The sequence below is a fragment of the Rousettus aegyptiacus genome, unplaced genomic scaffold (assembly GCF_014176215.1).
Source record: "Rousettus aegyptiacus isolate mRouAeg1 unplaced genomic scaffold, mRouAeg1.p scaffold_m13_p_3, whole genome shotgun sequence".
Taxonomy (NCBI): Eukaryota; Metazoa; Chordata; class Mammalia; order Chiroptera; family Pteropodidae; genus Rousettus; species Rousettus aegyptiacus.
The window spans coordinates 19285944-19303739 of record NW_023416306.1 but is presented as its reverse complement, the minus strand read 5'-3'; the positions used below and the strand labels follow the sequence as shown (position 1 = coordinate 19303739).

At 36.9% G+C, this 17796-nt stretch overlaps 1 protein-coding gene across 1 annotated transcript in view; it reads right to left on the bottom strand.

Moving 5' to 3' along the window:
- The window catches only part of SVEP1 (sushi, von Willebrand factor type A, EGF and pentraxin domain containing 1), a 136483-nt gene that overhangs the window by 67697 nt on the left and 50990 nt on the right, over positions 1-17796 (bottom strand). Inside the window, exons 6-16 of the mRNA XM_016130010.2 lie at positions 15360-15539; positions 14044-14241; positions 11862-11980; positions 10618-10747; positions 7620-7727; positions 6724-6855; positions 5958-6152; positions 4657-4778; positions 2665-2773; positions 1751-1915; positions 1017-1247 (exon numbers count right to left, since the gene is read on the bottom strand). Coding sequence (XP_015985496.2) covers positions 1017-1247; positions 1751-1915; positions 2665-2773; positions 4657-4778; positions 5958-6152; positions 6724-6855; positions 7620-7727; positions 10618-10747; positions 11862-11980; positions 14044-14241; positions 15360-15539 — 1689 coding nt within the window. The remainder of the gene's footprint in view (positions 1-1016; positions 1248-1750; positions 1916-2664; positions 2774-4656; positions 4779-5957; positions 6153-6723; positions 6856-7619; positions 7728-10617; positions 10748-11861; positions 11981-14043; positions 14242-15359; positions 15540-17796) is intronic.

Here is a 17796-nt window from a genome sequence, read left to right as displayed (position 1 = left end):
ATGTGGAAAATGGGCCAAGGTGCTTCTTGGTTTTTACTCACAGGGTGGGGAGGAAATGAAAGCAGGCGCAGAATGACAACTTTAATGTACTTGTTGTGCTGAATTGATCACACCATGAAAAAACCCAGCTAGGCTCTCAGAATAGCACCACTAAGAACTGTTGAAGGAGGTTTTCCAACCAGGATGCAAGACCCCATGCCTACGGGGAGGTGAACAGAAGCCTCGTGTCATTTGGTGCAGCTGAGTGTACAGAGTGTGGTTAGTGGAGATTCTACTATCTATAAATAATGACTTGTTAATGGGAAACAGACTGGAATTGATCCAGATTGTGACAGTCTAGAATAAGGGTTAAAGTTAAGGGATGGGGAGTTGGGGGGGGGCAGGAGGGGAGAGAATGGGGAGTGACTGCTTAATGGGTACAGGGTCTCCTCTGGGAGTGATGAAAATGTTTGAGAACTCTGACAGAGGTGACGGTTGAACAATATTGTCAAGGCACCACTGACCTACACCCTTAAAACAATTAGTTCTGTGCTATGAGGACTTAGTGTCGGTTGCCCGGGTGGGAATCTTGGTGACACCATTCACGGTCTTAATGGGGTTGGGCTCTCTGGGTAAGTTCTTAGCCTCCCTAGCATCAAGTTTTCTCACCTGTAAAATGGACTTGATCATAATGGTACCTCATAGAGGTGGTAAATAGGATTAAGCACAAGATGTGCTGAGCCAGCCTCCAGAAGTGGTCAAAATGAGTTATTGTTGGAGCTGCTGTTGAAAGCTGTGAAGTCTAAAGATCCATAAATTAAACTAAGATTTGAGTCCCTCACCTAAAATAGTTCTCTTGTCCTGATCAATAGTGGTTATTTAGACTTTTGAGACAAAGTAGTGATAATAACAACCATGTGACAATAGCGAAATGTACATTTTGCTTCATTATCTTAGTTGTAGTTGTAAAATGGCTCTATCCCTCTCATTTAACCCAATATATACCAAATATTTTTGATTGCAGGGAAAAGTCTTACCACACATGCGCCCTCTGAGCACGGAGCCTGGTCTGCAGAAGAGAAAAGCCTTTTCCGTTTCTAAAGAATTGCTGTCAGGTACAAGAATTTCAGAAGCGAGCTGAAAGGTATACAAGGGATCATTGAGGGTCCTTTTCAGCTGATTTGTGATAGTCTCCAATGTCTTAATGAGTCGTCGTTGATTTTCCATTTCGAGGGTGTCATTCCTTTCATCAGGTAAAGGCACACTACCTGAGATAAAAACAAAATAATATAAAACATAACACATAGTGTTTCAAGAGGTCATTTGTAGTTAGTTTTTACCAAAAAGAAATGACACATTAAAAACCTTCCAGGAGAAGTAAACTCAACCACTACTGACTAAGCAACTAGTACACAGATTATATTAATGACAATAGAGTTTGTTTTAATCTTTCTCTCAGATGCTGGATCTGCATCGCCTTTTTGTGGATGCAGGAATATTATAACATGTTCCTATTAAATTCTTGCGTCTTAGAAGACTGCCTTAGTTCACCATGCCAAGATGAGAACAAACCAAAATGCTTGCTGATGTGAGAACCATAAAATAAATATGTGATATTAAATTGCAAAAAACAACAAGACTTAAATTTGACTGTGATCTCTTCAGTCCCAGGGTCACATCCTGGTAATGAGAACAAATGGGAAATTTGAAAAATAGGTTTCCAACCAAGAATTTCGCATAATATTATTTTTTTCAAATAGTTTGTCCTTACCTGTGATGTTAAAAACTAACTTAATTTTATGGTCAGTTAATGGGGCACTTCTTTTAATCCGTGGAGATCTCGCTTTGCCGGCGCCCATGGGTGTTTCTTGCACAGTGTCCAAGAAGTCATCATAAGAGTAATCCAGCCTATTAGCTGCACCCCAGCCACCTGGTCCTGGACATTTGGGACATTGAAATAAATGATTCTACAGCTGCACCATCATCAGCATTTAGTTTCTAACGTTAAGTCACAAGTCAAACTGCCCTTGACCATTGCTTAAATTGCCCATAATGTACCACATACAGGGTTTCATCTACAACCTTATACTGTAATTTTATGTACTTCATACTAAATTTGGATTGCCAATGGATTAATTACATTAAAAGTAGAAAGAAAAGTTTCTATGGAGTTATATAGGCATTTAAACCATTCTATGTTTGACTTAATATCTTAGCTTTAGAAGTGAATAGGGGGATGGGCGCAGAATTTTAATCAATTCCTATTTCCCTTCATGGTTTGCTCCATTATTTTTTTATATATGCTTCATTTTACATGTGTAACTATTTTAAATTAATGGCTTCACTGTAATTTAACCTGAATGCCATATGAAAAATGCTGTTAAAACTTTATTACTATTCTCTTCTAAGGCAGCATATCAATATTTGAAAGTGACTTTGTTCTCTTAGTTTTTATCATCCTGAAGAGTTTTGGCTAATAGTTTGAAAGAATTTATTTGATACCCCAAATTTAATATATCCATAAAGATCCTTAGGCACAAATTATCAAATTATCCAGTCATCGAAAAATAACTTGATAAATAAATTAATCAAATTCATTTTTCTAGTTTGTCCCACTCTTCTGGAATTATTTTCTTATTTTGCACATCAATCTTGCAAACTACTGACACTAAATAAATTAATTACCAATTGCGAAGCCATTTTCGTAGTCATAATTATATTCAAGGCAATATTTTTTGGTCAGGTCCTCTAGTCTGCAATCAATGTCATCAGCATCACTACAAAATGATGGGACCTGCAAATAAAAAAAAAAATGAGGAGGATGAAATGTCATTCACATCTCTGTGTGCTCTGGAGGAGCCCTCTGCTTCCCAGGCCTTCACACCTCCATCGGCAGGAAGGAGGAGAGGGCTCTAGAGCTCCACCTGTTCTTGGAAAGGTTCCTGACCCCTCTCCACCCCTTTCCCTCCCTCTGACTGCCTGTGAACCATGAGGATTAATCTCATGCCTCTTATAAAGAAAAGCCCAGGACTCCTGGGATAACTTTTCTCTCTGAACTTTTACTCCGTATGGCTCTTTTGATTCCCATTTTCTGACCCAATCTCCCGTCTCCAAGTCCTCAAAACCTTCCTCTGTACCCTCTGAACCTCACAGTCGGTAATCAGCAAATTTCCTATTATTTTTGGTACTTCCTCTTGTAATGTTCTCTTCACCTTTGTTCTCAATGAAACCTGATTTCCAGTTTCCTAAAGTGGTAGGCATGAGGTGGAGGACATGTCCTCCTCACTTCATCGATGCTTTCAGATCAGGCATCTTCTCGAGCCTCACCGTTTTGAAACTTATGGCACCAAGCATACCATACATTGCCCCTCCTGTGGCCATCATCCGTAGCCTTTTCCCATTCTGAGTCACACACCCCCACTTGATTCCAAGAACATTTATTAACTGTCCCTGTTATAATTCCTGGTGATTTTTATATCCAGCTAACTGATCCTTCCATTGCCTGGGCTTCTCACTTCATTTCCCTCTTCTGTCTGCCAGCCTTACTTTGTCACTCATTCTCATGGCCACACCCTCAAGACCTCATCATTACCAGCAACTGCACCCTCTTCTAGCCCCAGGAACCCAACAATTTGTTGGCTTCATCAGACTTTACAATCCACTAACCCTACCACCTCTTCACCGTTCATCAGCCCCTGATGTCTTCTTCACTTCCTTATTTACTCATCTTAGATTCCACGGTCCATCGTCATGAATTACATCCTTGCATATACTGTCCCCAATTTGTTTATCTAGAGCATTTAACTGTAGTGAAATGAATTGCTCTGCTTTCTACACACCTGCATTCACACGGTCAATTACAGCATGAGAGAAAACACAACCCTTATTGCCAATCCTGCTGTGTTTCTTAAGTATATTCATTTATGTTCTCCTAGGAAATTTTCATATCATCTTGCCTCTTCTCAAACCTCTGACAACTCCTCCAAATCCTTACTCTAAGCTGATTATTCTGCATCTTTTCTTCACTGAGAAAACAGGTGAAGTCAGAAAAGATCCTTTCACACACTTAAAGCACCATGCGCACTCACGCCTGCACCTACATTCCTGTATACTCAATCTCCCGACTCTCTCTCACGCTTTACATCAAATCTACTGTGACTACTAAATCTACTTTCAGAATCTATCCAAAATCTAAGCTACTCTGTTAGGGTAAAATACATGTACAACATGTTTCAAGCCTTCAAGATGCTCGACACAGCTAAATACATTGTTTTGCTTTTACTGTAATCTTTGAAAAAGCCTTTTAAAAATGCATTAAAAAGAAAATCCTTTAAATTTTCAATTATCATAAAATAAATATAGTCTACAATGGCATTTTTGTCATATTTTAAATCATAAAGCAGACATTCTCAAACCACATGAACCCTAAGCTTCTCTGACTTTCTGACTCAGGGTGTTTTTAAAAATTCAAAATGTTTAAATACAGATTAAATTGTAATTCACTATAGAAGGCCAAAACCTATGAATAATTCTAAATATTAGGAGCAAGTCTGGATCACAAAGAAGAGGGAGAACATTGGGACAAGGAATTTCTGTTGCAGGTCACCCAGGGGGCTATAAAAAACTCAACAGCATCTTTTAAAAATGACGAACCATAATGACATACTACTGACATACCATTTTCCCCAGGGTTGTCTCAAATGCTTCAGAAAACTTCTTCAAAAGATCTGTGTCATCACAACGAGTTGCTTTGTACAGCATCTCAAAGGACTTGAACCCATGATTTGCAAAACGTTTTACTGGAAAATATTGGGAAAAACAGCTTCAACAGCTTAGTGTTTTCAAAATAAAGATTTAACTTTTCATGGGATAACTATGATTTAGTATCTTAACTCTAACATGATTTGTGGAGTTGTTATAAAAACAAGAGATGACAGTTAAGAAAAGTTTCTAGGCATTAATTAATCATAATAAACCAAATGTAAGCCAAGCAAACGCTGTACCCAGTTATCCAATGATGAATTTCCTTTCATAAATTATTCTTGACTTATAACCATATGAAAAAGTAAGCATTTAATGGAAAAACATATATAAAAATTGTTTTCGTTATATTTCTGGGAAAAATCATGGGAATCAAAGATATTATATTTTATATTTATATAAACTTAGAACATATGTTATGTTTTCAACCAATAGACATTTTACAATTTCTGATTATGTGAAATTATATTTCTAAAAAATGTAATTTCACAGAGACAAACTTCTCCTTTGATCAGAAGCTTGTAGGGTTAGACTCAAAATATTCAGAGACAATGCCTCCTGATAGCATCACCATTAAAATCCTATTGTTTCTCCTTACTTCTCCTTACTTCCCAAATTTGGGGAAAAAATTGCTCAAGGAAGCGTGCTTTACTTTTTTCCCAGGATATTGGCATGTCCTGTGGTACTGAATCAAAAATTCACTCCAGAAATATTATTTCCAGTAGACAAAGATATTGTTTTTTTTAAATAACAATATGTATTTAAGATTGTAGCTTTAAAAATAAACCAGATCTAAAGAATATGTGACTGATCTCTTATTCCATCATATACATTGGTTCTTACTTTAAATGTTAGTTCTTCTGAAGACAATGAGAGTGTATGTTAAGTTTAAGTTTACAAGTCAAGAACAACATGCTAACAAGTCTCTTCAGTTATTTCTGGTAAATGACAGTGAGGGGGTCTAGATGGCTTTGCCTTAAACTGAATTTTGTCCTATAGCAATCTAATCAATAACAAGACTCTGGTGGGCTAACATTTTAAAATCAAGGGACAAACATTTATCTGAAAACATTTCCAATTCATGACAACATTTTCTACTCACTAAACTTAATCCCTATAGTAAGGCAATTTTCCTTTGTAATGCTTAGAAATGTACACATTCAGGCAGACACACATTCACATATACGAAATGAGTCCAGAAAAAAATTAAAACTTACTAGCACAGTCTGGCCATTCAGTGGAATATGGTGGTTGCCAGATACCATCTTCATAAGCACAATAATACCTCTCTGTAGACCCTTCTGTGAAATCATAGCCCTCCGAGCAACTTAGTGTGCAGTTAACTCCAGTACTATCTCGGGTACATATAAAATCCCCATTTACAGGTGTAAATGGAACTTCACAGGGAGAACCTGTATAAAACAATGTATTATTCATATATACTGATACAGGAAAATTAAATTCCTGGAGTCTAAGTTGAATTATGAAAAGGATTCCTCCTGTCCACTATATTCGTAGAATAACTTTCACCATAAATCCTGTGTGGGATTACGGTAATGTTTGCTTTTGATATTATTATAGAGGTTGTGCATATTTTATGAAAAGCTAAAAGTATTTATTTCTGATTCAAAGTTATTTCTGGCATTCTTTTGGAAAAAAAGTGAAAACTAGATAACACTATATAGCAAATATATTTTCAGAGTTGGTCTCCTGAAGCATTCCAAATAGGATCATGACAATAATACTCTGTACCTTTAGAGAAAATGTGAATAAAATGTTAATTAAAAGACTACCCTGGAAGAAAATGTTGTTTTTTCATTATGAACTGAAGTAATAATAATTAGAAACCTCAAGAAAATCTGTCAGTACTCTAACTTTAAAAATCTACTGCTTGTAGTCTATTTTGTTTCACAAAATAGAGTGCAACAACAGTTTCATTTATCAAATGTTGACTAGATTTTTGAAGACTTCTGAAGACAATACCTTTTATGACAATGTGGATGTCACATGTCCTGTTATTGCCTGAGGGGTCAGTGGCTGTATACTTCACTATGGTCTCGCCTTGAGGGAAAAGGTCTCCTGGCGTATGACTTCTTGTAATGACCAACACACCTCCTAGAAAGAAAGGAAGAAATCCAATTTGGGGGTTACCGGTCTTCAGTCACTTTATTAGTCATCTTATTTGATTTGAATTTTCATTTTCTATTTATACAAACCAGCTGGGCATTCAATTTATGCTAATTTGGCCACTAGTAGAAAATAAAAAATGTAATATTTATAGTATGACGTAGAAATAGTAGACTCAAAAACTTCATTAAATTAAGGCATTCTTTTCTTGCTAAATAAATTATTTTCTGTGACTAGTCTATCTGAATAATGGAAATTTAATTAGGAATTCATTTAATTTGCATTTTTAGTGTTGTTTGCTGGGGTTTACTGCAATCTTTAAGGGGAACTTCAGTTGTATTTGCCAATCTTTTTTCTGCTTTTCTATGAACTTTTGTAATTTTTTTGGTAAATGTTTAAGAATGGAGTATGAATACATAGAACTGCACCAAAAAGACAAATAAGATGTAAAGTTCATGCATTCAGGGCAACGCAAGCTTAGAGACTCAATGAATTTATTAGAACATCTTCAAATATAACACCTAGCACAAGTTAATGCCCATTGAATATTGAATGAAGAGAAATCTCATGGATAGGTAAGAATAATAATGTTAAATTGTGTATAATCATCCTAGCATTAAAATACATTACCTTACTCTACTTAGACAGATATAATTTGCTTTTCATTTCTTTTTTATCCTTTTAAAAAGCTTTTAAAAAATATAGTTCAGCATTACCACACTGACAAAAAAAAAAAATGCCTGCATTCTCACCTGAGTTGTCTGAGAACTGAGGCTCATCCCAGGTTGCAGCGTGCTCCTTCTCTGAGGCCTGGATTGGAGGTGGGGATCTGCACCTGTCTATGCTAGGTGGTTGTACATCTAAAAAACATGGAACCAGAGAAAGAATTCACAATTGATATTCAAAAATGATGAGGGAATTTGTGAGAGAGAACTGAAGTCCACTTGTGCTGGCAAAGAACCCTAACCTTGAGAGATACCATGCTGGCCCTGGGGCCCCCTTGATGAAGAGGTATATTTTGTATCTCAACATCAAAAGAAAAAGCTGATTCTTGCTATACTTCCTTCTGCCTGTTGAAGAAGAAACACTAGGTTACTAAAATCACCATGAGCACAGAGGTATGAAAGGCAATCTGGATATGGTAGGCGTTTAATTTGTGAGTTTCACCAGCAGTAGTTGAGCTGATCCACCTGGAAGTGATGAGAACCCTCCTAGATAAGCAAAAGGAGTAAAATGACCAAACTAGTCATTTCATTGGATGACTCCCATGATGTTCCTCTTATCTGAAGGGTCAAGACAGGCTAAATGGAAGAACCGATGGGCAGAGATCTGTCATGTTGTAGAATATGCAAAATATAAGTGAGGATGTGATGTTGCTGAAATTCCAGGAGGTATATGTCCAAAGCTGGGACACTGGAGTTTAAGATTTCTAGGTTGATTCATCATAGGTAAAGACAAAGAGCAGGATGTGGTGCGGAAATGGGAGTGGGAGGTTATAATGGAGAGGTGCTAAAAGCCACAGCAGAAACTTAAAAACCGTGAGTCTGGGTTGCTGAGCACTATAATTCACACTGAAGGAGGGGTTCAAGGTAGTAGCACTTTGAGGTTGCTGAATCGAGTCAATTCATAGTTAAACTGGAAAAATCTGGCAGTATTTACTATTTTCCCAAAGAGATTGCAAATGAGTATTTCCAATATTTTCTAAACTTAATCTGATTTTAGCTCAACACTTTAAAGTTGAAATACAGGTACAAGAGAGTAGTAAGACTTTTTAAAATACTGTCAAAAGATTTGCAGGCACCAACAGATGCACTGTCTCCAAAAAAGAAAGGAAAGTCCATTTCAAAGCAAGTGAGGCAACATTCTGTGGAATGCTATGCAAACGCATTCCTGCTTTTTCTCATTTATCAGTGAGACACTAACACCCTGTCATCTGAGGAAAACAAGAAAACTCAGCCTTTGGAATATTTTCTCTCTGTCTCTCCTTCTCCCCCCAACCCCAGCTCCTTCTCTCCCTCTCTCTTAACCTTTTCTTCTCCCTCTCCCTCTCCTCTCCCCATTTCCTCTCTCTCATTCATAATGTGTAAATTCAGCTAGTGTCTAGCTAGACACTTGGGTATGCATTTTACATTTCACTATGCTGCCTCTTCATTGCGAAAAATTAAAACTTGGCAAACTCTTGAACCACATTTTCATGTTTAAAAGCATAACACCGTAAAAAACAAACCCAACACGTTTTTTTATGTGACTTGTAAAGTTCATGTTTAAAACAATGAAAAAGTAATTAAAAAAAGTAAGTACTATGAAATAACTTAAAGTGAGTTTTACTTGGGTCTTTCTATCTACTTTTGCCAAAACCTATTTTTTCTAGGATAAGGAACCAGTCTGAGATATTTTTCATTATTTCAAGAAGTTATGTAACATTCTTAAAATAAAATAAATTCAATGTACTGACCGAATTTTAAAATAAACATATCAAAATATATCTGAGACCAATTTAGCAAAATTATACATAAGAGCTTAATGTTTCAGGCACTAGTTCATTGGTTTATATAGCTTACTTAATTAAAAACTTGACAATACTCCTATGAGGTAATACATTTATCAATTCTATTTTTCAGATGAAGAAACTGAGGCACAGAGAGGTGACTGGTCTCACTGCCTTAAATGGTAGAGTTGGATATAAACTCAAGCAGTTTGGGGTCATTCTGTGCTTGTGATGATTACAGATAGCTACATATTTCTCCATGTATTAAGTCTCGGCGGTAGCCACTGAATATCTACTGAATTGATTGGAAAGCCCAAAGATTGACTGGGAGATGGTACAGTGAACCAAGCCAAAAAATTTTGAAACAAAATAAAAAAGAACTGACCTATAGTAGTGACTAGTTGTGAGGATAGAGACAGATTTCAGAGATATTAAGTAGAGGAAACCAGTAGAACCTGAAAACTTACTGGATTTTATTGATGGGGAGTCAAGGATGACTTCCAGATTTTTGTTTGGTGGCCAGGTGTATCATTTTCTAAGTTAAGAAATATGTTTGGGTGAGTTTGAAACGCCGGTAGAACAGCCACATGGGAAAGCCCAGTAAGGGGTTTTATATGTTGGTGTGAATTTCATAAAAGAGATCTGAGCAGGAGACAGAAAGCTGGGAGTTGTAAGTTAACAAAATCACCAGAAAAACTATAGAGAGAGAAAGAAAAGAGGATCAAGGCTGGAACCCTGGGGATAATCCACAACTGAGAGTTGGTCTGAGGAAGAGAAGCCTAGGAAAGCAATAAAGAAGGATAGATGAGAAGAATGGAGTGCAGGGACAGGAAAGACTGGTATCAGAGAAGCTGATAAGGAGACAGTTTTGATAAGGAGAGTGTGGTAAATAATGTAAAATCTAATGAAATATTATGTAAAGACTAAAAAGCATGTGATAAGAATAACTTCAGAGATCACTGGTGACCTTGATGAAAGTAGTTTATATGAGTGAAGGAGACACAAGCCAGACTTGAGTGACTTTGAGAATAAATGGCAGTAAAGCCAAAAGAGAAGACAACCACTGGGAACTTTTTAAAAGGCTCATATGGGAGGAAATCAAAGGGCTATAGTGATAGCTAAAGAGTATGTAGGTTTCAAAGAAGGAGTGTGTTGAGTAGGTTTCAATGCCACTAGGAAGAATCAGTAGAAAAGATAAAGAGGCAAAGTCCTTGGGGAACTGGATTATTTTCACAAACCTGCCAGGTAATTTGAAGACTTACCAATGACCTTGATATGGAAGGTGCAGCTGGCTTGGTTACTGGATGGGTCAATTGCCGTGTACGTGATAGCAACATCTCCAATTGGGAAAAGGTAAGGTGGGGTAAAAGCCGGGTGAACACGGATTGATACCTTTTAAAGATAAATAGATATTTTGAACGTTGAAGTTAATATCAATAGTACATTTTTATTTTTTGATTTATATGTAATTAGTTAAGTGAAATTAAAAATGACACAATATTTCACATATACTGTGAAAGAAAAAAAATCGAGCACAGCCTTTTGGTGAATTTTTTTTCTATATTATTCTATTTATATTGTTTCTAACATTGGCATATATAGAAAATGCTTCTTCGTTTTTAAATATAATATCATAAAACATTTTTATGCTATTACATTGTCTTTAGAACTTAAGATGACTCTTAAATGTCTCTATAATCTTCTGTAGAATAAATATATGGTAATTTCTTTAAGAAAAATCAATTGAACATTTTTACTACTGTAAACAGTACTTGAACGAATAGTTCTGTACAGAGAATTTAAAAACATTTTTATTATGTCCTTATAATAAATTTCCATGAACAGGATTATTAACCTCAAAATCATTAACATTTTATTGGCAGATGATGCAAAATTTCTTTTCCAAAGCACAGTAATAATTTGCATTCTCATCATTATTTGATAGTGTCAGTATCGAAGCTCTCACCCAAAGTTCCCTTACTTACATTAAATATCATTACTTTTGGTAAATCAAAAATATGGCACCAGATCATCATTCTAATTCATAGTTTCTTAATTTGTAATGCTAAGATTAGATTCTCATATGTTTGCATGGCATAGATATTTTCTTTCTTTTCTGAGTATATTTACCTTCTTCGTCCATTTGAAAATTATGTGATAAAAGTAAATTGGTTTTAATGTTATGTAATAAACATTGTAATCTTTGAAAAGTTTGAAACATTTTTCTCTAGTTTTCTATTTGACTCTTAATTTACGAATTTTCTAAAATAAAAATGTGAAAATACTTTTGTAGTCAAATACATTTGTCTTTTTCTTTGTATTTTAAAATTCCTAATTAAAAACTCAAGGCTGATCATTCTTCTAAACAAATGAGGCACTCATATTTATTAGTATACATAAAATGAGTTCCATCATTAGAGTATTAGTAAATCTTCAATATCGTACATATTTGCCGTGTATTTAGAATCCATTTGAAAAAGAATGCAAATATTTGCATGAATCTCACCTTTTCCCCAGAGTTATCTTTAGCTGTTGGGATTTGCCAGGTGATATTAGCGGAGTCTTGCTGTTCCTGAGTCTTAGCTTCTATGTCCTCAGGACAGTGGATTTGAGGAGCCTCCACGTCTGATTCAGAAAATACACAAGTCAATTAATACACTGATGAATAATTCTAAGTCATTTAAGAATGAGATAAAAGCATATTAACACTTTGTGACTCATCTTTTATATCCCAATTCTTGACTGATTTGGAATACACAACTGCCTTCAGGATAATTTATCTCAGCCTGGCTTATGAAGACCTTCATGAACCAGTACCTACCGACTTCGTCTTATCTCTTACAGATCCCCCACCGGAACTCACTCTCCACATCGAATATTCTCAGTCCCATGAAAGCTCCATGGTCTTCCTTGACCCTTTGCCAATGTTCTTTTATTTGCCTGAATCGACACCCTCTTTCCCCGCTCCCTAGGTAACCACTATTTGTCCTGTAATTCTCAGCATAGACACAAGCACCTCAAGAAGCTCTCTCTGACTCTCTTGGTCCATTTCAGGTGCTCACTCCCCAAGATCCCACAGTTCTCTGTCCTTCTTAACCATTAAACTCAACACACCATTTTGAAATAAAATTTTTACCCTCAATAGAATTGAAGCTCTTTAAAAGCCAGGATATTTCTTGTCCCATTATACCATATAGTATCTGGCATGTAATAAAAGCTTGATAAATATTTTTTGAGTGAAATTAAAAAAGAAAAACAGAAAAAAAAATGAATGTTGACTGTGGGAGGAAGGAACTACACTTTAGAACAGGGCTGTCAAATTGAATTAATTAGTGGTGCTAAAAGATACTGTCAAAACAAACAACAAATTAAAGTCAATGATATTTTTTTGCGGTGTGAAACTTTGCAGTATAGACACTGAATCAGATGTGGTAACATTACACATACCCACGTTAGTTACTGTGGAGCTAAGTTCTTATTATATAACAAATCCCCTTATTTTAAGCTACCTTAAATTAGGTCTTCTGTAACTTGCAGTAGAATACATATATCTGAATTGATTTAATTTGTTTTTATTTATCTTTTTTTTTTTCCTCAGAGAGGCTTATACTTAACAATTCTCCCCAACAAAGATGTATTATCATATTGATTCTGAAAATTTGAAAAAGTATTTGGTTTTTCCTTCACATTTGAATAATAATAGCTAGACCAGATTTGGGATTTAAAGTTTACATCTATTTTCTCTCTGTATTCTGCGGACATCGCCACATTTCCTTCTTGCTTTTAGAGTTGGAAAAGAGAAATATAACATGGTTCTGATTCCTGTTCCTCCTGTGCAATTTCTCTTTTCTCTCTGAAAACTTATCTAACATTTTGTCCTTAATTCTGGACTTCACCAGCAGTAGTGAAAACAGGCCTGCCTGATCCTAAGGGGTATTTTTGATCTAAAGGTTCAAGCCCTTCTGTGGCTCAGGAAAAATTACTTCTACTGATAGGAAAATTCTCCTCCACTCCCTCTTCTCTCTCCTTCTGGAACCCTTTATTAAATGAACATCGGGGCTTCTCAATAGAAGCCCCAATTGTTGGGATTTTTAACCGCCATCTTTTCGTTTTGTTTGGTTGGAAGTTCTTTATCAGTGCTCCATTATGAAGGAACTCTCAGTTTGGTTCTTCAGATCACTAATATTGTTTTGAACAACATCTGTTCCATTTTTTTGCCCTTCTCTAACATATTTATGGTATTTCACTATAAGAACTTTTGTTTTTAATACCTGCTTTTTTATAGCAGTCCGTTCTTGCTGCCAGGAAGATGGAAATGTTCTGTGAATAAGGGATGCAGGTTTCAAAGAACTGTTAACTTTCTTTTAAATTGATTTAGTCTCATCTGCTTTACATGGGCCAGAAATTCCTCAAAGATTTTCATCTCCTCATAAAAAACTTACATCATTTCCAGCTCTAAGATTGTCCTGATCTAACATTATATTTCTTCTGTCATTGCCTGGCATATTGTAACTGGATTTTGTAAATCTACCATTTTGAAAAAGAAATCCTCATAGAGTATATTGGAGCAACACCTACCAATTTATCACGGGTTGCAACAAAAGTTGCAAGAGGGGATAGTCCTGAAATGTATCAACAGTCATTACATGGAAATTTGATTTGTAACCTGACTAATGTACAAGACCTACCTTTACAAACAGCTGTCTGAACTTTGGTGCTCCATTTTCCAGAGGTGGTACATCTCATTTCTTCTCTCACTCCAGATAAAATGAATCCTTGGCGGCAACTTAGCTGACAGATCGTCCCAGGTTTGGCTGGCTGCCTGCCACAGGTTGCGGGGGATATGGTGACACCTTTGGGCTTCTGAAAGGTGGAGCACTGGCGCTCTGTTATACGGAAATGAGAGAACGTTATTTGTATTCCCACGAATTCCAAATTCCACAGAGTCTCTTTACCCAAGAAAAATACTGACAATGCTTGTCAGGCCAACGCCTTTTAGTACACACAACAGTAGGTATCTCATTGTTAATAAACTGAATCTTTGTTTAATAGTAAATTTCACTCTCCTGTCCCAGGGAGATTAATCTCTACTCAGTATGATAATATCAGTTTTTCTGAGCTTGCTCAGTGAGGGTTAACTCTTGGACTGGTAATGCATCCCCTGGTCAGCCCAACATCCTTCCTGGTGACACCGTCCCTTCTCATCACCCATGGGTCCGATACTGGATTATACTAGAATAAAGCTGTAAATCAATTTGGCAGGAACTGACATATTTATAGTACCTAGTTTTCCCACTTTGGGTCCTGGCCCATCTCAATTTATTCCATACATTCAGTTCTTCTTTTTCTTTTTTTGGAAGTTAATTATTTCATTACATACCTACCAATGCTCCCAAGTATACTGTATTAGATACATAGTAAGATATCCCTGAATAGTAGTTATCACCATCATATCATTATTATCATTGTCATTTTTATCAATAGTGTATAAAAAGCAGCAAATTGGAAAAGCTGCTGAATTTATTCATTCTGGACCCCTTTTTAGTAGTAAGATGCCACAACTCTCAGTGAAGGATAAAGCAGAAAATCCGATGAAAAATAATTTTAGAGTTTATCTTAAGATTCACTAGTTCATATTTTTATCCTTTTGTCAACAAGGTAAAAGTAAACTGTGTTTAACAAAACAAGAGAAGTATACAGCATTAAAAAAATATATCCTAATTAAAAAAAAAATAATTGCCCCAGTTTAAAAAAGGCATTACCATTTAAAGCTGCACATTTTAGTGACTTAAAAAACTGTATTCTGGTATAGAAGCCTTTTTATCAGTGGAGAGGAACAAAACAACATATTTATTTATATACCTATACCTCCATGCATCTGTATATATGGATTTGTATATTCATTATGAATCAATTTTTAGTTCTAGGTCTTCACAGAAAACCAGAAAAATCAGAAAGCAAGAAAAATGAATCATCAAAGGGACCATACTTTCCAGGAACTTACCCACACATCGGGGTTCTAGAACATCCCACTGGGCATTTCCTTGGCAGGTAAGCTTAGCATTTCCTTCTAGTCTGTACCCTTCATCACAGGTAACCAAACATGTTGTCCTGTAGGACATTTCTCTCGTAGAACAGCTGAGGTGGCCATGTTTGGGCTGACGGAGATGAGGGCATGTCCTTACTATATAAAATGAAAACGATTGGGTCACATTTTACTGAATAAGGACAAAAATAATAATTATAAGTTTAACAATGCTGACACATTGCCAGCAAGAAAATCTCCTTTTCTTAAAATGGCAATCAGTATATAACACACCACTATTTGTTTAGTTAATACCACAATTAAAAGTCTGTGTTTTATCAAATGCATTGGCCAAGCAATATCAATGTGTTCAGCCATCTATCCATAGGTTGAAAACTTAAACTGTTTAAGGAGTCTGGCCCTAAATGGATGATGATGCCTGTAAATTGGGGTGTGCTTGATGAAGAGAGGCATGTGCAGCCCTCGCCTGGGTCTTTGCTGTGATTTTCCAGGCTATGTTCCAACAAAAGGCAGGGTCTTTTCTAGGACAGAGACTTCTGGTTCATGATCAATTCGATTCTAAGATCTCATGGGCATATCCTGGGCCTTTTAAATAGCCTCAGCCTCTGCGAAGCTGCCCAACCCCTGCAATCTTAAATCTCAGTATTTTATTTTCTGACCACAATTCTGGTCCTTTTAGCTCTTTCACTTTTTTCTTCCCAGACACTAAACTAGTTCATGATGCTAACTTTGACTTAGGCATTACCATCATTTTATTTGAATTTGCTGCTGTGGCAGAGAGTGTTTGTTGCCCACCCAGTAACTACTCTTCCCAATTTTATTCAGCATAGTAATATGCACAGCCAGGAGATAACTCCCCACATCCATCACAATGAATGACAGTCAATGAGATATTAGCTGAAGTTGTGTGGGACTTCTGCAAAAGCTTTTTAATGGGGACTGTCTCAGTCGAGAGTACTTTGTTTGCCTTCCCCTTTGTACTGAAATACTGTAATATGCTGGGACAGTACCCCCAGCATATTACAGTATAAGTGTAGGATACCATAGGACAAGTATCATGTACTAAGATGGTACAGCAAAAAAGTAAAATAAGCTTAGGTCTCTGATGACAGGGGAGCTATCAAACTAGCTTTGGATTACTCACTTCTGTCTTTCTTTTAGATTAGGGAAAAGTAAGCTCTTAATTACTTAAGATATCGTTCTTTGGCTCTTTGATACCAGCAACTATATCCAATTCCTAATTCCCTCTGTCCAGCATCCGCTCATTTTCCCTTTGTTAATGTTCAAGGGACATCTCTGCCCTTTTCAGCAGGTGAGACTTGTGTGCTCCAACCCTGCTCAGAGGTAGAGCGTGTGACCAAGGATCAGATATTTCCCTTATCTGAGAGGTGAGCAGGTACAACTGGTGACACATTTTCCTTCTCTGGAAGCTTGGAAACCACCACAAGAGAGCAGCCAGAAGAGTATTTACTTAGCCCCAGATGAGGGAAATGCCCCCAAGCCCTGCTTAGCCTCCACACCAAAAGCACTACAAGTGCCATGGAATGTCCAGTGCTGCCACTTCTAACTCTCCAGTCTCGACATTATATTAGAGAAGCTACAAAAGGGCACACTCGAGCTGCTCCTGCTTCTGCAGGTTCCTAAGTCTGCTCTGACTTCTCCCGGAAAGATTCCCTCACTGCCCACCAAAATCCCATGTGCCTTCAAGTCCATGTCAGTTACTTCCATGACACCCTGTATTCCTGTTCATGACAATCTCCTAGGAAGCCCAATGCTCCAGTCATTCCTCGTCTACCAGGGTCATCCCCATGCAGCTCTGATGCAAACTCTTGCACTTGCTCTCCAGAATACACAATCAGAATTCAATAAATCCCCCTCATATTCTAAACTCCTTCAAATTTTTCTTTCGTTTTCTTATCTCAATCAAAATATTATTGTCTCTTACAGTCAGAGCTTGGAAGTGAGAGAGGTATCTTCTTTGCTCCTCACTGCTTTCTCAGACAATTGTTTCCCTTCTTCCCTTCAGCTCCCTCAGAGTATCACATTACATACCCAACACCTCCCTCCACCTCATTGTCTGCTGACCTCTGGGCCACTTCTCATTCTTTAAAGAGCTTATTCCCATTTGTTCATTCCCCTCCATTCTCCCCTGTCACACATAGAGTTGGTGATTTCGTGATCTACGTAGATGATCATTCCAGTATCCTGTAGTCATATTCTTCATCTCCTCTTCCCCAATGACCAAATCCTTCACCCCATCTCAGCTCCCTTCCATTGCATTATCCACTAGACCTAGCCATCACCAGGCACCCACTCTGACAACAACCTTCTCTCTTCCAGATTACTGCCTTAAGAGCTTCCACTCCAGTAATGTCTATACCCTACTGGAGCTTCC